At 54.0% G+C, this 16,187-nt stretch overlaps 2 protein-coding genes across 3 annotated transcripts in view; one reads left to right on the top strand and one right to left on the bottom strand.

The window, feature by feature from the left end:
- Positions 1-7: 7 nt before the first annotated feature.
- Positions 8-4,872, bottom strand: SLC2A6 (solute carrier family 2 member 6). Its single transcript, XM_065035689.1, has 10 exons — positions 4,628-4,872; positions 3,866-4,028; positions 3,577-3,783; positions 2,972-3,071; positions 2,223-2,434; positions 1,924-2,076; positions 1,487-1,595; positions 1,085-1,258; positions 689-834; positions 8-611 (listed from the first exon to the last, which is right to left on the bottom strand). Exons 1-10 carry the CDS (start codon positions 4,726-4,728, stop codon positions 456-458), a joined length of 1,521 nt encoding a protein of 506 aa, XP_064891761.1. The 5' UTR covers positions 4,729-4,872; the 3' UTR covers positions 8-455.
- Positions 4,873-5,010: 138 nt separating this feature from the next.
- ADAMTSL2 (ADAMTS like 2) overlaps positions 5,011-16,187 on the top strand; it is a 58,483-nt gene continuing 47,306 nt past the window's right edge. The window contains exon 1 of one of the 2 annotated variants that reach the window (XM_065035670.1): positions 5,011-5,235. The gene's annotated coding sequence lies outside the window, so the exon portion shown is untranslated. The remainder of the gene's footprint in view (positions 5,236-16,187) is intronic. The other variant, XM_065035666.1, reaches the window with a different exon arrangement.

Raw genomic sequence — 16,187 nt, 5'->3', positions numbered from 1 at the left:
CTTGTAGTTGGAGGCAAAACTGTTTTATACTTGCAACTACATGATGAACTTTTGCCAAAAATGATTACAGCTGTTAACTCTGTTCCAGCCACATCCTGGGGCTCTTGGGCTGCTTTGGTGGCTGCTGAGCAGAGGATGTCCATGGTCTCTTGTCCACAGCCACATGTTCTGTTTTCAAGCACGTCTTCATCTCCAGCCCGACACTGGTTACCTGGTCCCATACCTTGGGTTGATGTTTTGCCCAGAGAGCAGCAGGCAGTGTTGAATGACGGGGAGAGAAGGTCAAGTTCCAGTTGGCAACTTCGACATCCAAAGCAAGGTGATCATTGCTGCCTGTTTCTCTCCCCTTGCCTCTGTAGATCACTCCAGCCTCCATCTCCAGCAGCACAACCATTTTCTTTCTTGCCCTTGAGCACATGAACCAGTGGCCCAGTGCAGCTGGCAGTTGGCAGCTCCTACCTCATGAATGATCTCCGGCCAGTCCTGAAGAAAGCCTCAATCTGTTCCAGGGATCTGCCTTTGGTTTCTGGAACACAGCAGCCTGTGAATAAGATATTCCCGGTGCAGATGATGGCAAAAAAAAAGAAGGGCACCTCGAGGCCAAAGGCTTCCTAGAAAGCAAGACAAAAAGCAGACATGAGTTAGTGCAGAGAGGGGCTGCCAGACCCCCTCCCAGGGCAGTACCCACCACGACGCGAAGGAAGAACTGGGTGAGGGTGAAGGCTGTCAGCCAGCTCACGACGACACAGAGGCCCGAGGCCACCCCACGGGCTTTCAGAGGGAGGATCTCAGACATCAGCAACCAAGTGATGGGGCCCCAGCCCATGGCATAACCTGCAGGGGAGGAGGGGTGAGGTGAGGCTCTTGAGGCTTCAGAGCTCACTGCGGAGTGCAGAAGAGCCCCGTGCAATCTTCCCCTGCTCCCGCATCAATCATTATTGCCCCCAACTCATGTTCTGTCAGTCCTCAAAGTGACTTCAGATGCCATCTTTCTTGGTCTTCCAGGGACATTTTGCTGCTGTTCAATTCCAAGCCCAAATCTCCTTGCTTCACACCACCCTGGGCTCTTGCTCTCTGCACCTACCCATGATGAAGAACATGGTTGCCAGGAGGGGGATGAGGGTGATGTAGTTGGTTGGCTCAGCAGGAAGGTTGGCAGAGCTCACCAAGGTCTTGTTGGCAATGGTGCCATTCTGAGAAACTGGCATGAAGTGGATATAGAGCCCCATGGTCAGATTGGAGGCCAACATGACACCAGCTGTGGAGAGATGCAACAGCACAGTGGGATCAGTAGGTGAATGATCCCCTCTGTGCCAAGAGCTTAATGCCTGGGAACACCTCTGCTCAGGAACTGAGTCACCACCAAGGGAAAGAGACCCCCATCCCTGCCGGAGTCCTGCATGGCTGAAGTTTGCACTTCTATATGTTTGTGAAGCTCCTGGAAACCCTAAAGTACTTCCTTTGCACAACTGTGGGAGACACATACCTGATACAAAAAGAAGAATCTTCCTCCCAGCTTTATCCATCGACACAGCAGCAATTGCCACTGAGAACAGACGTACCAAGCCAACCAGAGCTGCATCGTACTCTGGTTTCTGCAAAGGCAAAAGCAGTGGGAGATGGGAGAATGAGGAAAAGGGGGGTTCCTACATGTGTTGCCTTGACTCTGGCTGATGACTTTGTCCAAGCTATCCTGTTCTAGAAAGAGACCAGAGAAGAAGACCCTTCAGCTCAGGGGAGGAGAGAGACAGTTGGGCCAGTCCTGCTCCCCCTTCTCATGCAGCCTTTTGCAGGGCAGGTGCTTGGCAATTGCTGCCAACCAGGTGTTTTTAAGAAGGCTTCAGAAGTTGGGGTCTTAGAGCTGCAGAGAACTTGGAGCATTGGGCAGGCACCCCTGAAGACGGAGCAGAACCCCAGGCTCACCAGGATGACGGATGTTTTTTTGAATATCGACTGCAGGTAGACGAGGACGCAGGTGACACCAGAGAGCTGCTGCAGGAACCTCATCCCCACGGCGATCAGGATGGGCTTGTAAATGAAGGGGTCCTTGATCTCGGCACAGGAAACCCGCTGGCTCTGGAGGGAACAAAGCCAGAAAGCTGAGGTGTTACCACCTCTGGGCACCCAGAAGATTGCTCAGGAGTTGCTCAAAGCAGGCTGGGTTCTACACTTTTTACATTACATCTCCCCCGTGCTGGAGGTGAGCCCCGTCCCATCCTCACCTGCTTCCTCACGCTGTCCTTGATCTGCTCATACTCCTGGGCGTAGTCTGTGTCCCTGCCCCGCAGCCAGCACAGTGACCCCAGGGCCTCATCATCCTTCCCCTGGGAGAGCAGGAACCGGGGCGAGTTGGGCATGAAGCAGAGCAGGATGATCATGGTGAGCACGGGCACCTCCCCTGCGACCGCCAGCCAGCGCCAGTCCAGGACCAGCCCTGCAGAGCGCACGGTTAGGAGGGGACTCCTGGCCTTGCCCCCACAGGGGCACCTCAACAGCAGAGATTTCATAGAGCCAGGCCAGGAAAAAGAAATTCCAAAAACTAGAGAATGACTTTCCATGGTTTTCTCCCAGCACAGAAGTGTTTTCAGCTGGGAGTTTCCAGCAAACTCCCCCAAATCTTAGAGGATCCCAGTAGGATCCTGCAGCAGCCAGGGCATGTGCTGGCAGGAGAGACGTGATGAACACAAAGGTCACCACTTTCTGCCCTTTAGCCCTGGTGAAGCCTCAGCAGGACCCAAGTCTGTGGGTATGGTGATGGCCACGGGTCCATGCAGGTTATGTATTTATCTCTTTGAGCACATACACAAGATAATCCTGTCCAGCCCCCCTTTGCACACCCATGGTGGTGGTTGCGAGCTGGCTGTGAGGGGAAGGAATCCATCAGCTGGCTGAGAAAGTTGTTTAAAAATAAACTCCCCTTCCCCAAGGTCTTGCTGAGGGTTTCCTGCCCTCCGAACACTGAGATACTTGCCCAGCGCGTACAGGATGAGGGAGCCCAGCACTGCCATGATCTGAGGACAGGCGCCCAGCATGCCTCTGACCCCAGGGTGGGAGATCTCCGAGATGTAGACCTGGAGCAGGACAACACATACTTAAATGAGCTGCAATATTCTGCAGCCAGGGGAAACCCAAATCGACCTCTCGGTGGAAACCTGGTGGGGCCAGTGACATGAGCTAGTCCTGGCAGGAGGAGAGGACAACCTTGCAGGTACTGCTGCTTCCCTCCCACACCCCAGCATGGGAGAAGTGCTCCAGGGCATGCTCAGACTCCTGTTACTGGAAAGACCCAGGGTTACACAATTCTTGCCTTCCCCTCTGCATGCAACTGTGAGGTTGGTGCTTGGTAAACACAGGAGGAAATAACTGCTGGGAGGAACAGGGAAGGGATTGAGGACCTGCCTTCCCTTTTCTGCAGGCAAAAAAGTCCAGCACTGTGGGCGCAGCTCAGGCTGGCTGTGCTCAGTGCATCTTCCCCATCCCCAGCCCTGGAGCTCTCCTGATGCAGCAGGATGCCCCAGGCTCAGCTACGGCACCGCTTCATCTCCTGCCGTTCAAATCCCTCCCACGCCATGTTACCGGGATGGAGGCAGACGTCACGCCACCCGCGTAGCCCGTCAGCACGCGGCCCAGCAGCAGCATCCCGAAGCCCTGGGCACCGGCCATCAGTGCGTATCCCACGGCGGAGGGCAGTGCCGAGAACATGATGCTCAGCTTACGGCCCAGGCGGTCGTTGAGGAGCATGGCGCTGAGCCCCCCTGCCGCCGCTCCCAGCGTGAACACCGACTGCAGGGACACACAGAGAGGGGCCTCAATGGGTCTGGGCTTTTTGCATCCACCTCCCAGCAGGGATGACCCCGCTCCTTACCCCAAACCAGGATGCTGTGTGCTGGTCCAGCCGCAGTGCGGGGTTGGGGTGAGCCTCCAGCGCAGGGATGACAGGTGAGGGGTAAACCAGGGCGAAGCCGAAACTGAAGTTCCCCAGGACAGCGGCAAACACAGCCAGGTAGAGCCGCTTGTTGTGGAGGCTCCTGAGGGAGGGATGGAGAGAGAATGATGTGCTGGGTGCCCTTATCGCACCCGGCAGAACCTTTAACTCTGTCTTGCAGCTTCCTCCAGCCTTCACCGAGGCTCTCGTGACACCCGCAAAGGGTTTTTCCCAGGGAACAGCCCTGTATAGCCACAGGCTGGTCGAGTTTCTTTGAGCAGAGCAGCAGCGGCTCCTGCCTTGTCGTGGGGGGCGAGACCCCGTCCCCACAGACACTGCTGATGCTTTCCTCTGTGCTGGGCTGCTTTCAGCAGGTTCAACAAACAGAGAAAAGCAGAAGCTGGAGCTGGGTGGCAGCACAGACCCAGAGGGCAGCTGATTTACCCCAGTGAAGTGGGGAGCTGATTTACCCCGGTCCTGCCCTCAGCAGGACCCTGTGTCCCCACAAGAGTCAGATGCCCAAACACACACACCTGTAGCTCTCCCAGGTGGGCTCACCCAGCACCGCACACCCTGGGCAGGATGAGACCCCATCTCAAGGCAACTCAGGAACGACAGTGGCATGAAGCAGCTCTCCCCCCAGCCCAGTGCTCTCAGAATGGGGGACACAGCCCAGCCCCATGTCCCCAGCCCATTCTGTACCGCAGATACTCCTTGTCAAGCCTCTTGCCAGCACTCTCAGGGAAGGTCCGGTACGAGGAGCTCATCTTCCTGACGAGGGGCTCCCGCATGCTGGGCTCCATGGCGGTGCCGCAGCCGGTGCCCGTATGGGTACTGCTTTGCTTGGGGCCGGATGCTTGGGGCTGCCTCGGGGAGGAAGAAGCAGCTGAAAGCGAAAGGGGAGAGGCTGCCCTGCATTACCTAATCAGAGAAATCTGTGCCTCATGGGCTCATGCCTGCCCGGCCTCTGGGGAGGAAACTGGGGGGGCCGGAAAACCAGCAGGCAAAGGGACATGGGAAAATGATGGTGACCCACAGCCTTTGCCCTGTGCTTGCCCGGACCCCATCAGCACAAAACCCACCACTGACAGCGGCACTTACAGGGACAACGTTTGCAGAACCGTTTCCACCAGCAGAAACTTCCCTTTGCTAAGGCCACTTCTCTCGAGGAACTGGTACCAGTTAGACTGGCCGAACGCTGCTCCTTTTTACAAGGGTAAATTGCATCTGTGTGAGCCTCCGCAGCCACCCTGAGGACGGGCTTTCAGTGTAGATCAGAGCTGAGGAAGAGGAAGGAGAAGAAATGAGAGGTAGGTGAACATGGAGGGGATATGGGGGCAGGTGAGGGGGATGAGGAGTGCTGATGAGAATGGAAAAGGGAGGGACAGCATCTCTGCTGCCTTGGGTGCAGCTGCCCATGGGTGCCTTTGCCCCCTCGCCCTGATCCCTCAACCCGCAGGGCTCAGTGGGCAGCGCTGGGGCATCTGCAGGTGTGGGGGAGATGCAAGGTCCAAACTCACCCTGTAGGAAAGGGATGGGGGACTCCTGGCTTTGCATTTGGATTTAATTAACAAAAGACGTCTTTCCCTAAACCACTGTAGTGCTCCTCTTGTTTTCAGCATTCACTTTAGTCCCTGGTCCTTTTAGAACAACCGGGATAGTTTCTGCACCCCCAAGGCTGTGTGGGAGCCCCAGTGCTGATTCAGCATTAGCCAGGACCTGCTATGCTCTTCCCTCTGTGCAATCTGGTTCCCCTTCTGTAACCACCAAGTGCTACATTTAGTGTCTGATCGATGCTGGGGATTTACAGCTGACTCAGGCACTCGGGGCTGTGATTTCGCTGTAACAAGAAAGGTCGTGGTGCGAGGGGATGTTTGGGTGGCAGGCCAGCTCATCTGAAAACTTTCCAGTGCTGTGTTGGTCTGAGCAAGGATGTTACAACAGTCTCCAGCTGACCTGGACCTCATGCCTGCACCCCGGGGCATCCACTCCTCAGCAAACACCATTGGCCACCTCCCGCACTCACGTTTTGCTGTGTGTGTCTGGGCTAGCAGTGCCTATTCGCTTTCCCGGTGGCAATTTCCCCTGGGCAGGTTGGTCACTCGCTTTTGGTGAGCACCACATCCTTGCTCTGCACTTTGGTCCTACCAAAACACACATGGGGTGGGTAAGGTGAAAGAAGACTGCTTCAGTGGTGAGCTGTGCTTGGCCATCGGCACAGGGAAGGGGCTCCTGATCTGCTCCCCAGCTCTGTGACAACTAATGGGGCTTGAGGCCCTTGAGAGTGAACCAGGGAGGAACGAGGTGCCTGTTTTGGGAAAGTAGTGAACCAACCTGTGGCCGATTAAAGGGCAATCTGGTTTTGCTGAGAGCTGTTGGCTGCCTCGGCCGGAGTGATGCATTGCTCCAGCTCAACAGGACCTTCCTCCCCCTCTGACAGCTGTGCAATAGATCACGAACACATGCAAAAAAATAAACTGCATCAAAGCCACTTGGCAACTTAACTAACCCAATTCATAAATTAATTTCTATTCCTCTTGTAAGGGAGAAATCAGTCGCTTCTCAAGGCTATCCGTCTCTATCGCTCATCTGGCCGTATCCTTTCATCAATCTTCCCCGTAAGTCTGAACTGGTGATTGCTGGGTCAGGCTGTAATAATGCTCAGTGCCTGGGCTGGACTCAGGGGCAGCCCTGGGGCTGCTTTGCCCTGGGCTGGGACAGGGCTGCTTCTCTTTGCATCGCCCGCATCCCGTAAGGCTGTAGCGGAGCTGGTGTTTCACAGCAGGGTGCTGCTCTGTGGGTGATTTTGGGGAGCACATGGTCCACGCCAAGGAGCCATCAGGGCAGTGCGGAGGTGCGATGGCGAACAGTCTCATTGCAAAATGTGCGGGGAGGCAGATACGGCTGCTCCCCCCACAGCTTTCCAAGACCTCTTGGCTTTACAAAACGGTGCCTTGCACTCAAAATTGTGCCTTGTACCCCTGGCTCCAGACGGGCATTGGTGCCTGGAGCCCAGGTTGGCTTTTCCAACTAGGCAGACAGGAGTCAGCTCTCCCCTGCTGTATCCCTCATCCCGCTCCCCCCTTGCAGAAATAAATCACCACCTTTTCAGGCTGCCATCTGTTTATTTTGTTGGCCTCAGAACTTGCTGAAATGTCTTTCGATGGATGAAGCAACGCAGAGTAGAAGAACAGAGCCTGGCAGGCTGCATGGTGAGTGGAAAATAGTTTTGTGGGACTTGCTGGAGTTTGAAGCCCCGATGATGGATGTGCATGCGAGGGATGGTAATGGCTTTCTAAGTATCAAAACACAGAGCAAAAGAATAACTCTACCTAATAGACTGAGAAATGTATGTCGGACAGGATCTGCTCCGCTCTGACATGGGCGAGAGCAGCGGTGCTGAATGATGAAGTGCTGCGGGGCTTGGGAGCAGAGACTTATATCAGTTTAATGTATTGGAAAAAATGGTACAGCTCGTTTTGAAAAAAAAAGTACTATGAAAGTGTTGGAAAAGGCTGCATCTTGCCTCAAAATGAGTCTTGAGGAGACCCATTGTGTTTGCAGCGATCTGTTCGGGGGGCTTTCAGCCGCCTGTGGCTCTGACACCCGGGCAGGGGTCCCTGTGCCTCCTGGCTCCCCTCTTGCTGCCTCCCCCTTCTGCTCCTGGTGTCCAGAACTACTGACAAAAGTGATAGTTTTATGTGGAAATTTCGTGGGGATAAATATTTGCCTGTCAGCAGCGCTAGGTTAGAGCATGATTTCTCATGTGCCATTTGGAAATGACATTTCCAAAGAAAATTAGAATTTCCCATTGAGGGCTTTTTTGTTGTTTTTAAATTGGAAAAGGGTTGCATTTGGGGGGTTTCCTGGTTGCCATGCAAGTAAAAGACTTGTTCATCCCCCATGCTAACAGCAAGGGATTTTGGTGTCCCGTTTCCAACCTGGCTAACCCAGAAGCCAGGATGAGCTGGAAGATCTGTGTGTGATCTTCAGCTGGGTGTGGGATTTACCAAAAGCAGGATGGGGTTTTTTTCTGCTTGTGGGGTTTTTTTCAGGTCACGTGAAATCTCGCAACCCACAGCTTCCAGTGTCCGCAGGTACAAGTGAAACTGAGGTGGTGGATAAAAAGGGGATGTGGGGCAGATCACAGCTTCCCAACCCTTTGCATGCGATGTGGTGGCTTCGTCCCTCGCTCCATCTCCTGCTGCAGCTTTTGGGTGGCCATGGTGGGAGCAGGGTCAGACAGGGCAGGACCATGATATACCAGAGCCCGAATTTCCCCAGGGCTGTGGTGGCTCGCAGGAGAGCTGCTTGGAGCTGGTCCCTGTGGTCCTTGCACCCATTTACTTCTGGCCTTGCTTGGGTGATGTGGTTGATCTTTGTGCAGGGACATCTGTGCAGCGACACCGCAGCAAAGCAGGGGCTGAGCATCCCCAAGGATGTTGTGACAGGAAAACAGGTCAGGTTTTCCACAAAGTCCAGCTCTGGGCAGGATGAGCTGGGATGTGGCTGCAGCCCCGGTGGCTTTTGGTGCCCCAGTACCAAGCCAGGAGGGGACATGGGTGCTGTGAAGCAGCAGCACTTGTTGCTCGTGGGGATGGGAAAAAACACGGTGAGCACAGGCTGCACCTCAGCAACTGTGGGAGCTTGCTAAAGCCGAGCCTTGCTAGGCTGTCGCTGGGTCAAGCTTTAGGGGCTGGACCTTATCTGTGCTGAGAGCTGACAACTTAGGTGACCTGCAGTCTTGGGAGGACGGTTCTGCCGTCACCCCGTAGGCACAGGGGCTAAAAATAGAGTTTAAAGAACAAGCACGAGAAAGTTTCCCTTCTGAAATATCCTGTATATTCAGAGCCATGTTAAGGCAGCAACAAGGTTTTTGACACCCTGTGGTGGTTGAGAGGTGGTGAGATAAACCAAACAACTATCAAGAAGAACTTTTAAAGAATTTTTGGGTTGTTTGGTTTTAGTGTGACCTGACGGGACAGCATTCGAGGTGCTGCCTGCTGTGGTGGCACAACTTGGGTTTTTTGGTTCCCCTCTTGCTGACCCATGGGCATTTCTACTGTGTATTTGCAGTGAAGCTGCTTTTCTCTGATGGCAAGGAGTAGATTTCTTTATGCCTTGGGACACAAATCTTTCCCCAAATTCCTGAGTGCTGCTGCCTGCTCCTTCCTTGGCTGTGTGCATTTTTTTCCTGTTTAATATGCTTTTTAATTTTATTTTTTTTTTTAAAGGGCAAAACAAAACATATCATTTCCTTGATTTAATGTGAGCCAATTATGGCTCACAGGCTGTTAACTTCATCACCGCTTCTTCCAAGAAAGACCTTGGTAAAATAACCCACCCCGGCGGCGGAGCGGAGCGGAGCTGGCAGCCGTGTGGCTGCGCCGGGACCTGCCCTTGGGCTCCGCGTGCGACCGGCAAAGCTTCGGCTCGAGCCGCCGCATTTCATCCCCCTCCTCCAGCTGGAAAAAACAAACCAGAAAAAAGCTCGAACGGCTCTGTCACACACACACACACATGCCCGCTAAAATATCCAACCACTTGTTGTACATCTGCTGACGGATACCAACTGGAAAGGAGATTAGGGCTCAGACTCCCGCGCTGGGCTGTCTGCCCTCCTAATGAGGAACAGATTGGAGCCCTCGCCGGCGCTGAGCGCGGCACGCTGCCTCCCGCGCCCGGCAAATGGCAAAATCAGGAGGGGTGGGGCGGTCGGTGGATACCAGGGTACAGGCCAGGGTAATTATACTGTGCCGGCAGCCAGGCTGAGCCACGGCCAGGGTTTGGATGGGTGCTGCGAGGGGTGCTGGGGGTCTGTAATGGGGTGCAGGGTCTGTAATGGGATGTTGATGGGTCCACAGTGGGGTGCTGGGGGTCTGCAGTGGCGTGCTGCGGATTGGGAGGCACCTGAGTTGATGCATGTTTGCAGTAAGGGCTGGCATGGGGTATTCCAGACGCTCTGTGGGATGCTGTGCTCAGTCCTTGCCTCTGTGCTATCCTGCCCATCATCCTCAAATCATAGATTCATGGAACAGTTTGGGTTAAATGGACCTTCAAAGCTCATCCAGTGCCACCCCTGCCATGAGCAGGGACATCTTCACCAGCTCAGGTTGCTTAAAACCCCCGTCCAGCCTGGCCTGGGATGTCTCCAGGGATGGTTCATCCACCACCTCTCTGGCCAACCTGGGACAGGCTCTCACCACCCTCAGTGTAAAAGATTTCTTCCTCGTGTTCCACCACAGTGACTTGGACATCAGGAGGCAGGATCTGACCCCTCCGACCTGGGCGTCCCTGGCTTGGGGACCTGGAGCTGTCCCCCATAAAATACATCACCTCTTGCAAGGCATTTTCCAACCCATTTGCCTTAGGAAGAAAAATGCTGGTGGCATTTAAAAGCCCCTTGGGGCCGTCTCCAGGAGCAGGGTGCAGGTCTCCTGCTCTCCCCCTGCCACAGCCATTGTCCCAGGGTTTTGCACTCTGGCTCTGGCACCAGGACCTGCAGACCCCACTTGTGTTGTGTTGCCGTCTCCTGAATCGCTCTGTCCCTTGGCCGGGAGCCAGCACAGGAACGTTAATGTTTTTCTGCAGCTAATTCAGGGCTGTGGGCAGACCCAGTGCTGCCTTCTCCCTCCCTCCCCACCAATGGTGCTTGTTTTATTTTATGTTTCTTTTCAGCAGCAGTTGAATTGGAAAATTAAGATGTGCTGGGACTTAATCCCAAATAAAAATGCCAGTGTGTTTCCCTGTGGGGCCCTTGGTTTAACCTCTGAGGTGGGAAGTGCTGTGCTGGTTGTGCAGCTCGGCTGTGGGGACACTGTCCCTGTCCCCATCCCTGGGCTGGGCAGAGGGAAACCCGTCTCTTTCCCTTTGGCAAAGCGCTTTCCACCAATGGTGGGGTGAAATTGCTCATAAAAGGTTTGTCTCGCTGGGAATTTGGGGCTTGCAGCCTGTGAGGTGTCCTTGCTGAGGAGGATGATGCTCTCTCGGGTTCCATGGGACTTTCCCACTGTGCATCATCTGCTGAGACCTTGTCATTACCAGCTGCCCGTGGGACAAGGGATGGGGACAGGGCCATGTCCCCCCGGTGCTGTGACACCGTGACAGGCAGGCTGGCGTCCGAATGCCATCGGCCACCGGCAGAGAGGAGCAGGGTTGCCCCGATGGGCTATGAAAAAGCAAAGATGAGCTTGGATTCCCATACAAGGGGGAACAGGAGGCAGCTGCATCCTTGAAGCAGGAGAATAAGGAGCTTTTTATAAGTCCATTTTTGCAGGCACCTCTTAACCCATTTATCCTGCCGAGAGAAAATCTCGTGGATGAAATTGGAGTGAAAGCTGGGACCTGAAAGCACATTTCTGCTCCACTGGCGATCTGTTAACGGGATAATCTTGTTACAGCCACCTGTTAGTCCTGGGGTGAATCTTGAGTGTTCCTGGGCAGATATTCATTTATTTTATTGGCATAGCAGCACTCTGCCCCGTGATCCTGGGGTGTTCCCCAACACCTCAGCCCTCAGTTGCTTTCCCATTCAAGGTCATTGCAAGTGGCACTAAATATTTTTAATTGCTCTTAAACGAATCTAACTTTGAGGTTTTGAAGATCAAAATGCACCAGATGGATCAGGATTTTATTCAAGGACCTTTGTGCTGAGCTTTACACGCACTAAAAATGAAAAAATCTTTACACATCTCCATGGCCTCAGTGTCTCTGAATTTTGCGTAAATCAGTGGCTGGATAGAGGTGAAAAAAATGCAATAATGTCCCTGCCATGGGGGAAAACTGTTGCATCCAGACTGTGCCCACGCTGGGAACCAGCTAGCCAGTGCTTCAGCTTCTCTCGCTTCCCACCAGCTTTGCTGCAGCTCCCCTGGGGTTTTTTCATCGCAGTTTTAAACCCCACGTGGCGTGTCCCCCCCGAACCCCTGAACTCTCCCTCACCCGCCCGCAGCCACCACAGCAGGTGGGACCAGCCCCGACCCCTCGCTCCCAAAATTCATTTCCCTTGGGAAAGCCTCTGAAGCTGGTTACACATCCCACTGCCCCCCGGGGATCGAACGGGAGAGCCAGACCATGCAGGAGGATGAGATGGGACAATTTGGGAGTGAGGAGGAGCAGGGTTTGTACGGGAGAGCAATGGGAGGTGCCGTCCCCGCTCAATCCCTGTCTCATCCCGGGGTTGTCCCGGCTTCGGGGTGTCCCAAGCCCCTGGGATTCTGCCCGTGTCTGGAGGAGCTCATGTGAAACCCATTAAAAGCGTTAAGGAAAGGGAGCACGACGGTTGGGAATAATTTTGTTTGGGTTTCTAAAACGTGCGCATGAAAACACTGTGTGGTTTTCTGACAAATTTGAAACAGCTCTGCTCAATTCGCTCCAGTGCTGCTACTGTTGATCTAGCAGACTGTAAAGCATTTATTGGAGTTGCTTGAGGCGAACTTAAGCATCTGTGGAATAACAAGTCCAGGAAGTAATTGCATCCACAAGGAAAATATTTTTATGTATAATTCAGTGACCCATTTTATAAACATTGCGGTTCCACCTTGGACTTTGTTTTTTTTTTTTTTTTTTCTTTTTTTCCTTTTTTTTTTTTAAATCCGCAGCCTTCCCTATCCAAGTGTCTGAGGTCAGTGAAATATGTGGGGCTGTGCTTGGTGGCTCCGTGTTTGGTAAGATACGGTGCTGGGAGGAAAGCCCCGGCACAGGGTGGGAGCTGGGGGGTCTGGCTTTGGAGGTGGCACCACGGCAGGGGACACACAGACTCTGGGTGCTGCGGAGAAGCAGAGGAACAGTGTGGATTGCTCCCGCCGAGCTTGGCAAAAGCAGAGGAATTGTTTCAGGGCAAGGGCTTTTCTTTCTTCCTTTGCAAACCAGCTTTACGAGAAGATGAGTCACTCCCAGCCTGGGTGGCATCGCGCTGGGCGCGGGGCGGCAGAGCTGGGGGGGCTCTCGCTGTTGGGGTGTGTGGCTCCAGGGATGCTCTCAGCCACGGTGCTGCTGTCGAGGGGCAGCGGGTTCACCCCATGCAGAAGTTCTCAGTTCCTGCAATGTCCAGTTTTTAGGGAGTTTCTGGGGTTTCATTTCCATGAGGTGTGAATGCACCCCCTCCCACCCCGCCTTTCTCGACCCAGGAGATGTTGCCGTTGCACAAAGACCTTTTGGAGGGGACTGGCCCATCCCAGGCACAGCTAGTTTGGAGAACAGCTTTAGATACAGACGTTTAAATGGGTGATAGCTTAAAAAGCATAGATATGCTCTAATAGAACAAAGTTATGAAAAGATAAAGCTGCAAATCACCTTATTCCAATTGCACTCAATTTTTGCAGGGTTTTTGTAGGTGTGCCGGCACCTTGGCCAGGAGAATGGGATTGATGGCAGCACAGTTCACTGCTACAGCTTTGTCGGAATCTTTATCCCTTTGGGGGAAAAAAGGTCTGACCAAGTCTGAGCAGCGAAAAGCATGTGGGTGCTGTGCCGTGAGACCAGGGGCCACCTCGTGGGTCCCCATCCTCCCTGTGGAGAAGCCACCAACCCCCCCCCCAACTGCCTGTGCTACTGGAGGGAACCCGTTGTCCCCTACCAGGCAGCAAACCTGTCCCCTGCCCTGCTGCCTCTCCCTGGGCACAAGGCTCAAAGCCAGGCAGCGCTGGAAACTGGAGGGCAAAGCTCGAGTCAGGGGCACCAGGCAGAGTCCCCATCGCTTTTCCCGTTGCTTCCATCACCCCAAATAGCCGTGTCCCGGGTGCAGCCGCCCCCCTGCCCGCAGAGCAGTGATGCCAAGGGCAGCCGCAGCCCCGGGGCCAGGCCATGCTCCAGGAGGGAGAAGAAAACAAAACAAAACAGGCCTGGGAGTAAATATTATCTGAATATAAAGGAACGCGATGTTTCTTCATATGGGTCTAGAATTTCTGCCTTTTAACAGCTAACCTTGACTCAGCCAATATCCACAACATGCAACCCTGGCCAAAATATGCTGGGCCTTAAAGTACCACAACAGCTGTTTTTCTTGCTAAAATATGACATTAAATTTTTTGGACGGCTGGATGCTTCCTTGATGAACGTGGAATAAGGGGCTATTTTTCCTCTCTCTCTCCCCACGTTCCATCTTTCCTTCTCCTTCCGTGCAAGGCAATAACGCACGAGCCTTTGAAGACATCCCGTGTGGGCAAACAGCCAATGTGCCCGTGGGGCCAGAGCCCCAGTGCAACCCAGAAGAGGGGGCTGCTGCTCCCTGAACCCCCCTTGTTATTGCTGGATCCCTCCCATGCCCTGGCAGAACCTGCACCAGCAGCAGCCGCAGCCCTGACATCTTGTTTTGTCGATGGTTTGTAGTATGTCAAAAATGTTGCACCCTTAAAACAAGGGTAGTGGGGCTGGTGGGTACCTCGGTGGGTTTTTTGCACTTTGGAACCCGTGTTCTTGCAAAACGGGCAAGTATGGGCTTTTCAAAAGCTCCAGCTACAGCCAGCGATGTGGGACAGGATGCCCATGGCTGCATCCAGCCCATGAGCAGGTGCTGGTCCCTGTCCCTCAGCTGACCAGCTTTTGCTGGACGAGCTGTGTTTCCCAGGCTGTGGTGGGCACTGCAATGGGCATTTGCAGCAGAGTCACTGCTCTGGGCCTTAAAACAAGGGAATGGCTGCAGCGGGAGCAGGGATGTGTGGCGGGATGTGCCCTGGTTGGTGCCAGCGAGGTGGTTCTGCTTGGCAGTGCTGTGGTCACCCACGACAGCATCGCCCGGTGACACAGTGACATGCCCAAAGTCCATGTGCGGTTAAAGCGGGCAAGAGTGGGATGTGGCATTTGCTCCCCTTCCCATCCATCCCTCTCCATCCCTCCCCATCCCCTCCATTTCTCCAGAGATGCTGTGGATCCTCACTCAGCTCCCCTTGCACCATTGTGAAGAACAAAATCTCTGTCCTCTATGCCTCGTCTTCCCCTTCTTGTCCTTTTTTTTAGATCAGCTTGATTTTTGATGGGAGACAGAAGAATTTTTAAAAGGAGAGAGGTGGGAACCGAAACAGGATGAAGTTTTCACTGCCCAGAGCCTCCTGGGCTCATCGATTTTTGGCTGGGGCCTCACATCTCACGGGCTGATGAACTGGGAGAACTGGTGAGGTGCTGCATGGGCAACATGGCATCGTTACTCATTATTCCTCTTATTTATTAACAATTTCACTGCAGTACCTTACTTATACCTAACACTGTACCTGCCAAGCCATAGCGCTTGTTGTGCATGTATTTATTTCTGGAGACCTGTGGTTACTGGTGGGGATGGGGATGCAGGCGGGGGCTGCGCAGGGTGCCAGGCTGGTCCCCAGCGGTAACCGTGTGTGTGTTTAAGGTACGTGCTCCTTTTCCCCGGCCGGCAAGCATGTGGTTGGAATTAGCGGTGCGGCTGCAGGGGGAGCGGGCAGCTGGGTTTCTCCGGAGCGTTTCAGTGCTTAATCTCTGAAGAATGCAGAATGTCTGTCTGGACGCCCCGGCCAAGATCAACTCCACGGCACGGGGAGGCCAACATAAACGTTCATGTTTTGTGTCACCGAGATTTCATTAGATGTTTTTTATGTAATTGCATAAGTCGAACTACCGTGATGAAAATGCCACAGCGAACGAACGAGATGAATTGTGAAACCTCTCCTTCGAGGAGACGTTGGCCTGCTCTGGACCGTGGGGATCCAGCTCCAGCCTCTTCCAAGGCGCTTGTGACCTTTTGGGATAAATATGAGGCTGTTTGCCCATGTTCTCCCCTTTCCCCCCCTCACCCTGACGTCAGGGTGAGCTCAGACAAGGCAGCAGGTCTCCCCGTGGCCGAGGTTGGCTGGTCCCGCGCTCCGATGGGCTCCCATCCCTCCTCCAAAACCCGAAGGGAGGCGGCGGGGCCAGGGGGAAGGAAGAAAAGTTTCTCCTGCTTCTTGGCTGCCTGGTGTCCAAGTGCTCTGCAGCATCTGAATGGTATCACTGCCCTTTCCGTTCCTCTCTTTAAGCCCTGATAGAGGCAGGGAGGGCTGCAGGGCTCAGTGAGCATTTGCAGTGATGCTGCGCCCCATCCCTGTCTTCTGGCCCTCTCTGCGATTGATAACAACTTTGTTAAAATCTGTTCATTAAAGGCCTGATGATACAGATTAATGCCAGTTTAGTTAGGCCTTAAATCAGTGCCTGCTTGGTTCAAACTCAGATGCCAGGCAGACCCATGGGACAGGACAGTGCTGCTCCTCCCCAGGACGCAAGGGCTCAGTGGCGTGACATCCCGCCACCTTCCCCA

This window comes from Columba livia, chromosome 19 (assembly GCF_036013475.1).
Source record: "Columba livia isolate bColLiv1 breed racing homer chromosome 19, bColLiv1.pat.W.v2, whole genome shotgun sequence".
In the NCBI taxonomy this organism is placed as follows: Eukaryota; Metazoa; Chordata; class Aves; order Columbiformes; family Columbidae; genus Columba; species Columba livia.
This window is presented reverse-complemented; position numbering and strand designations above follow the sequence as displayed.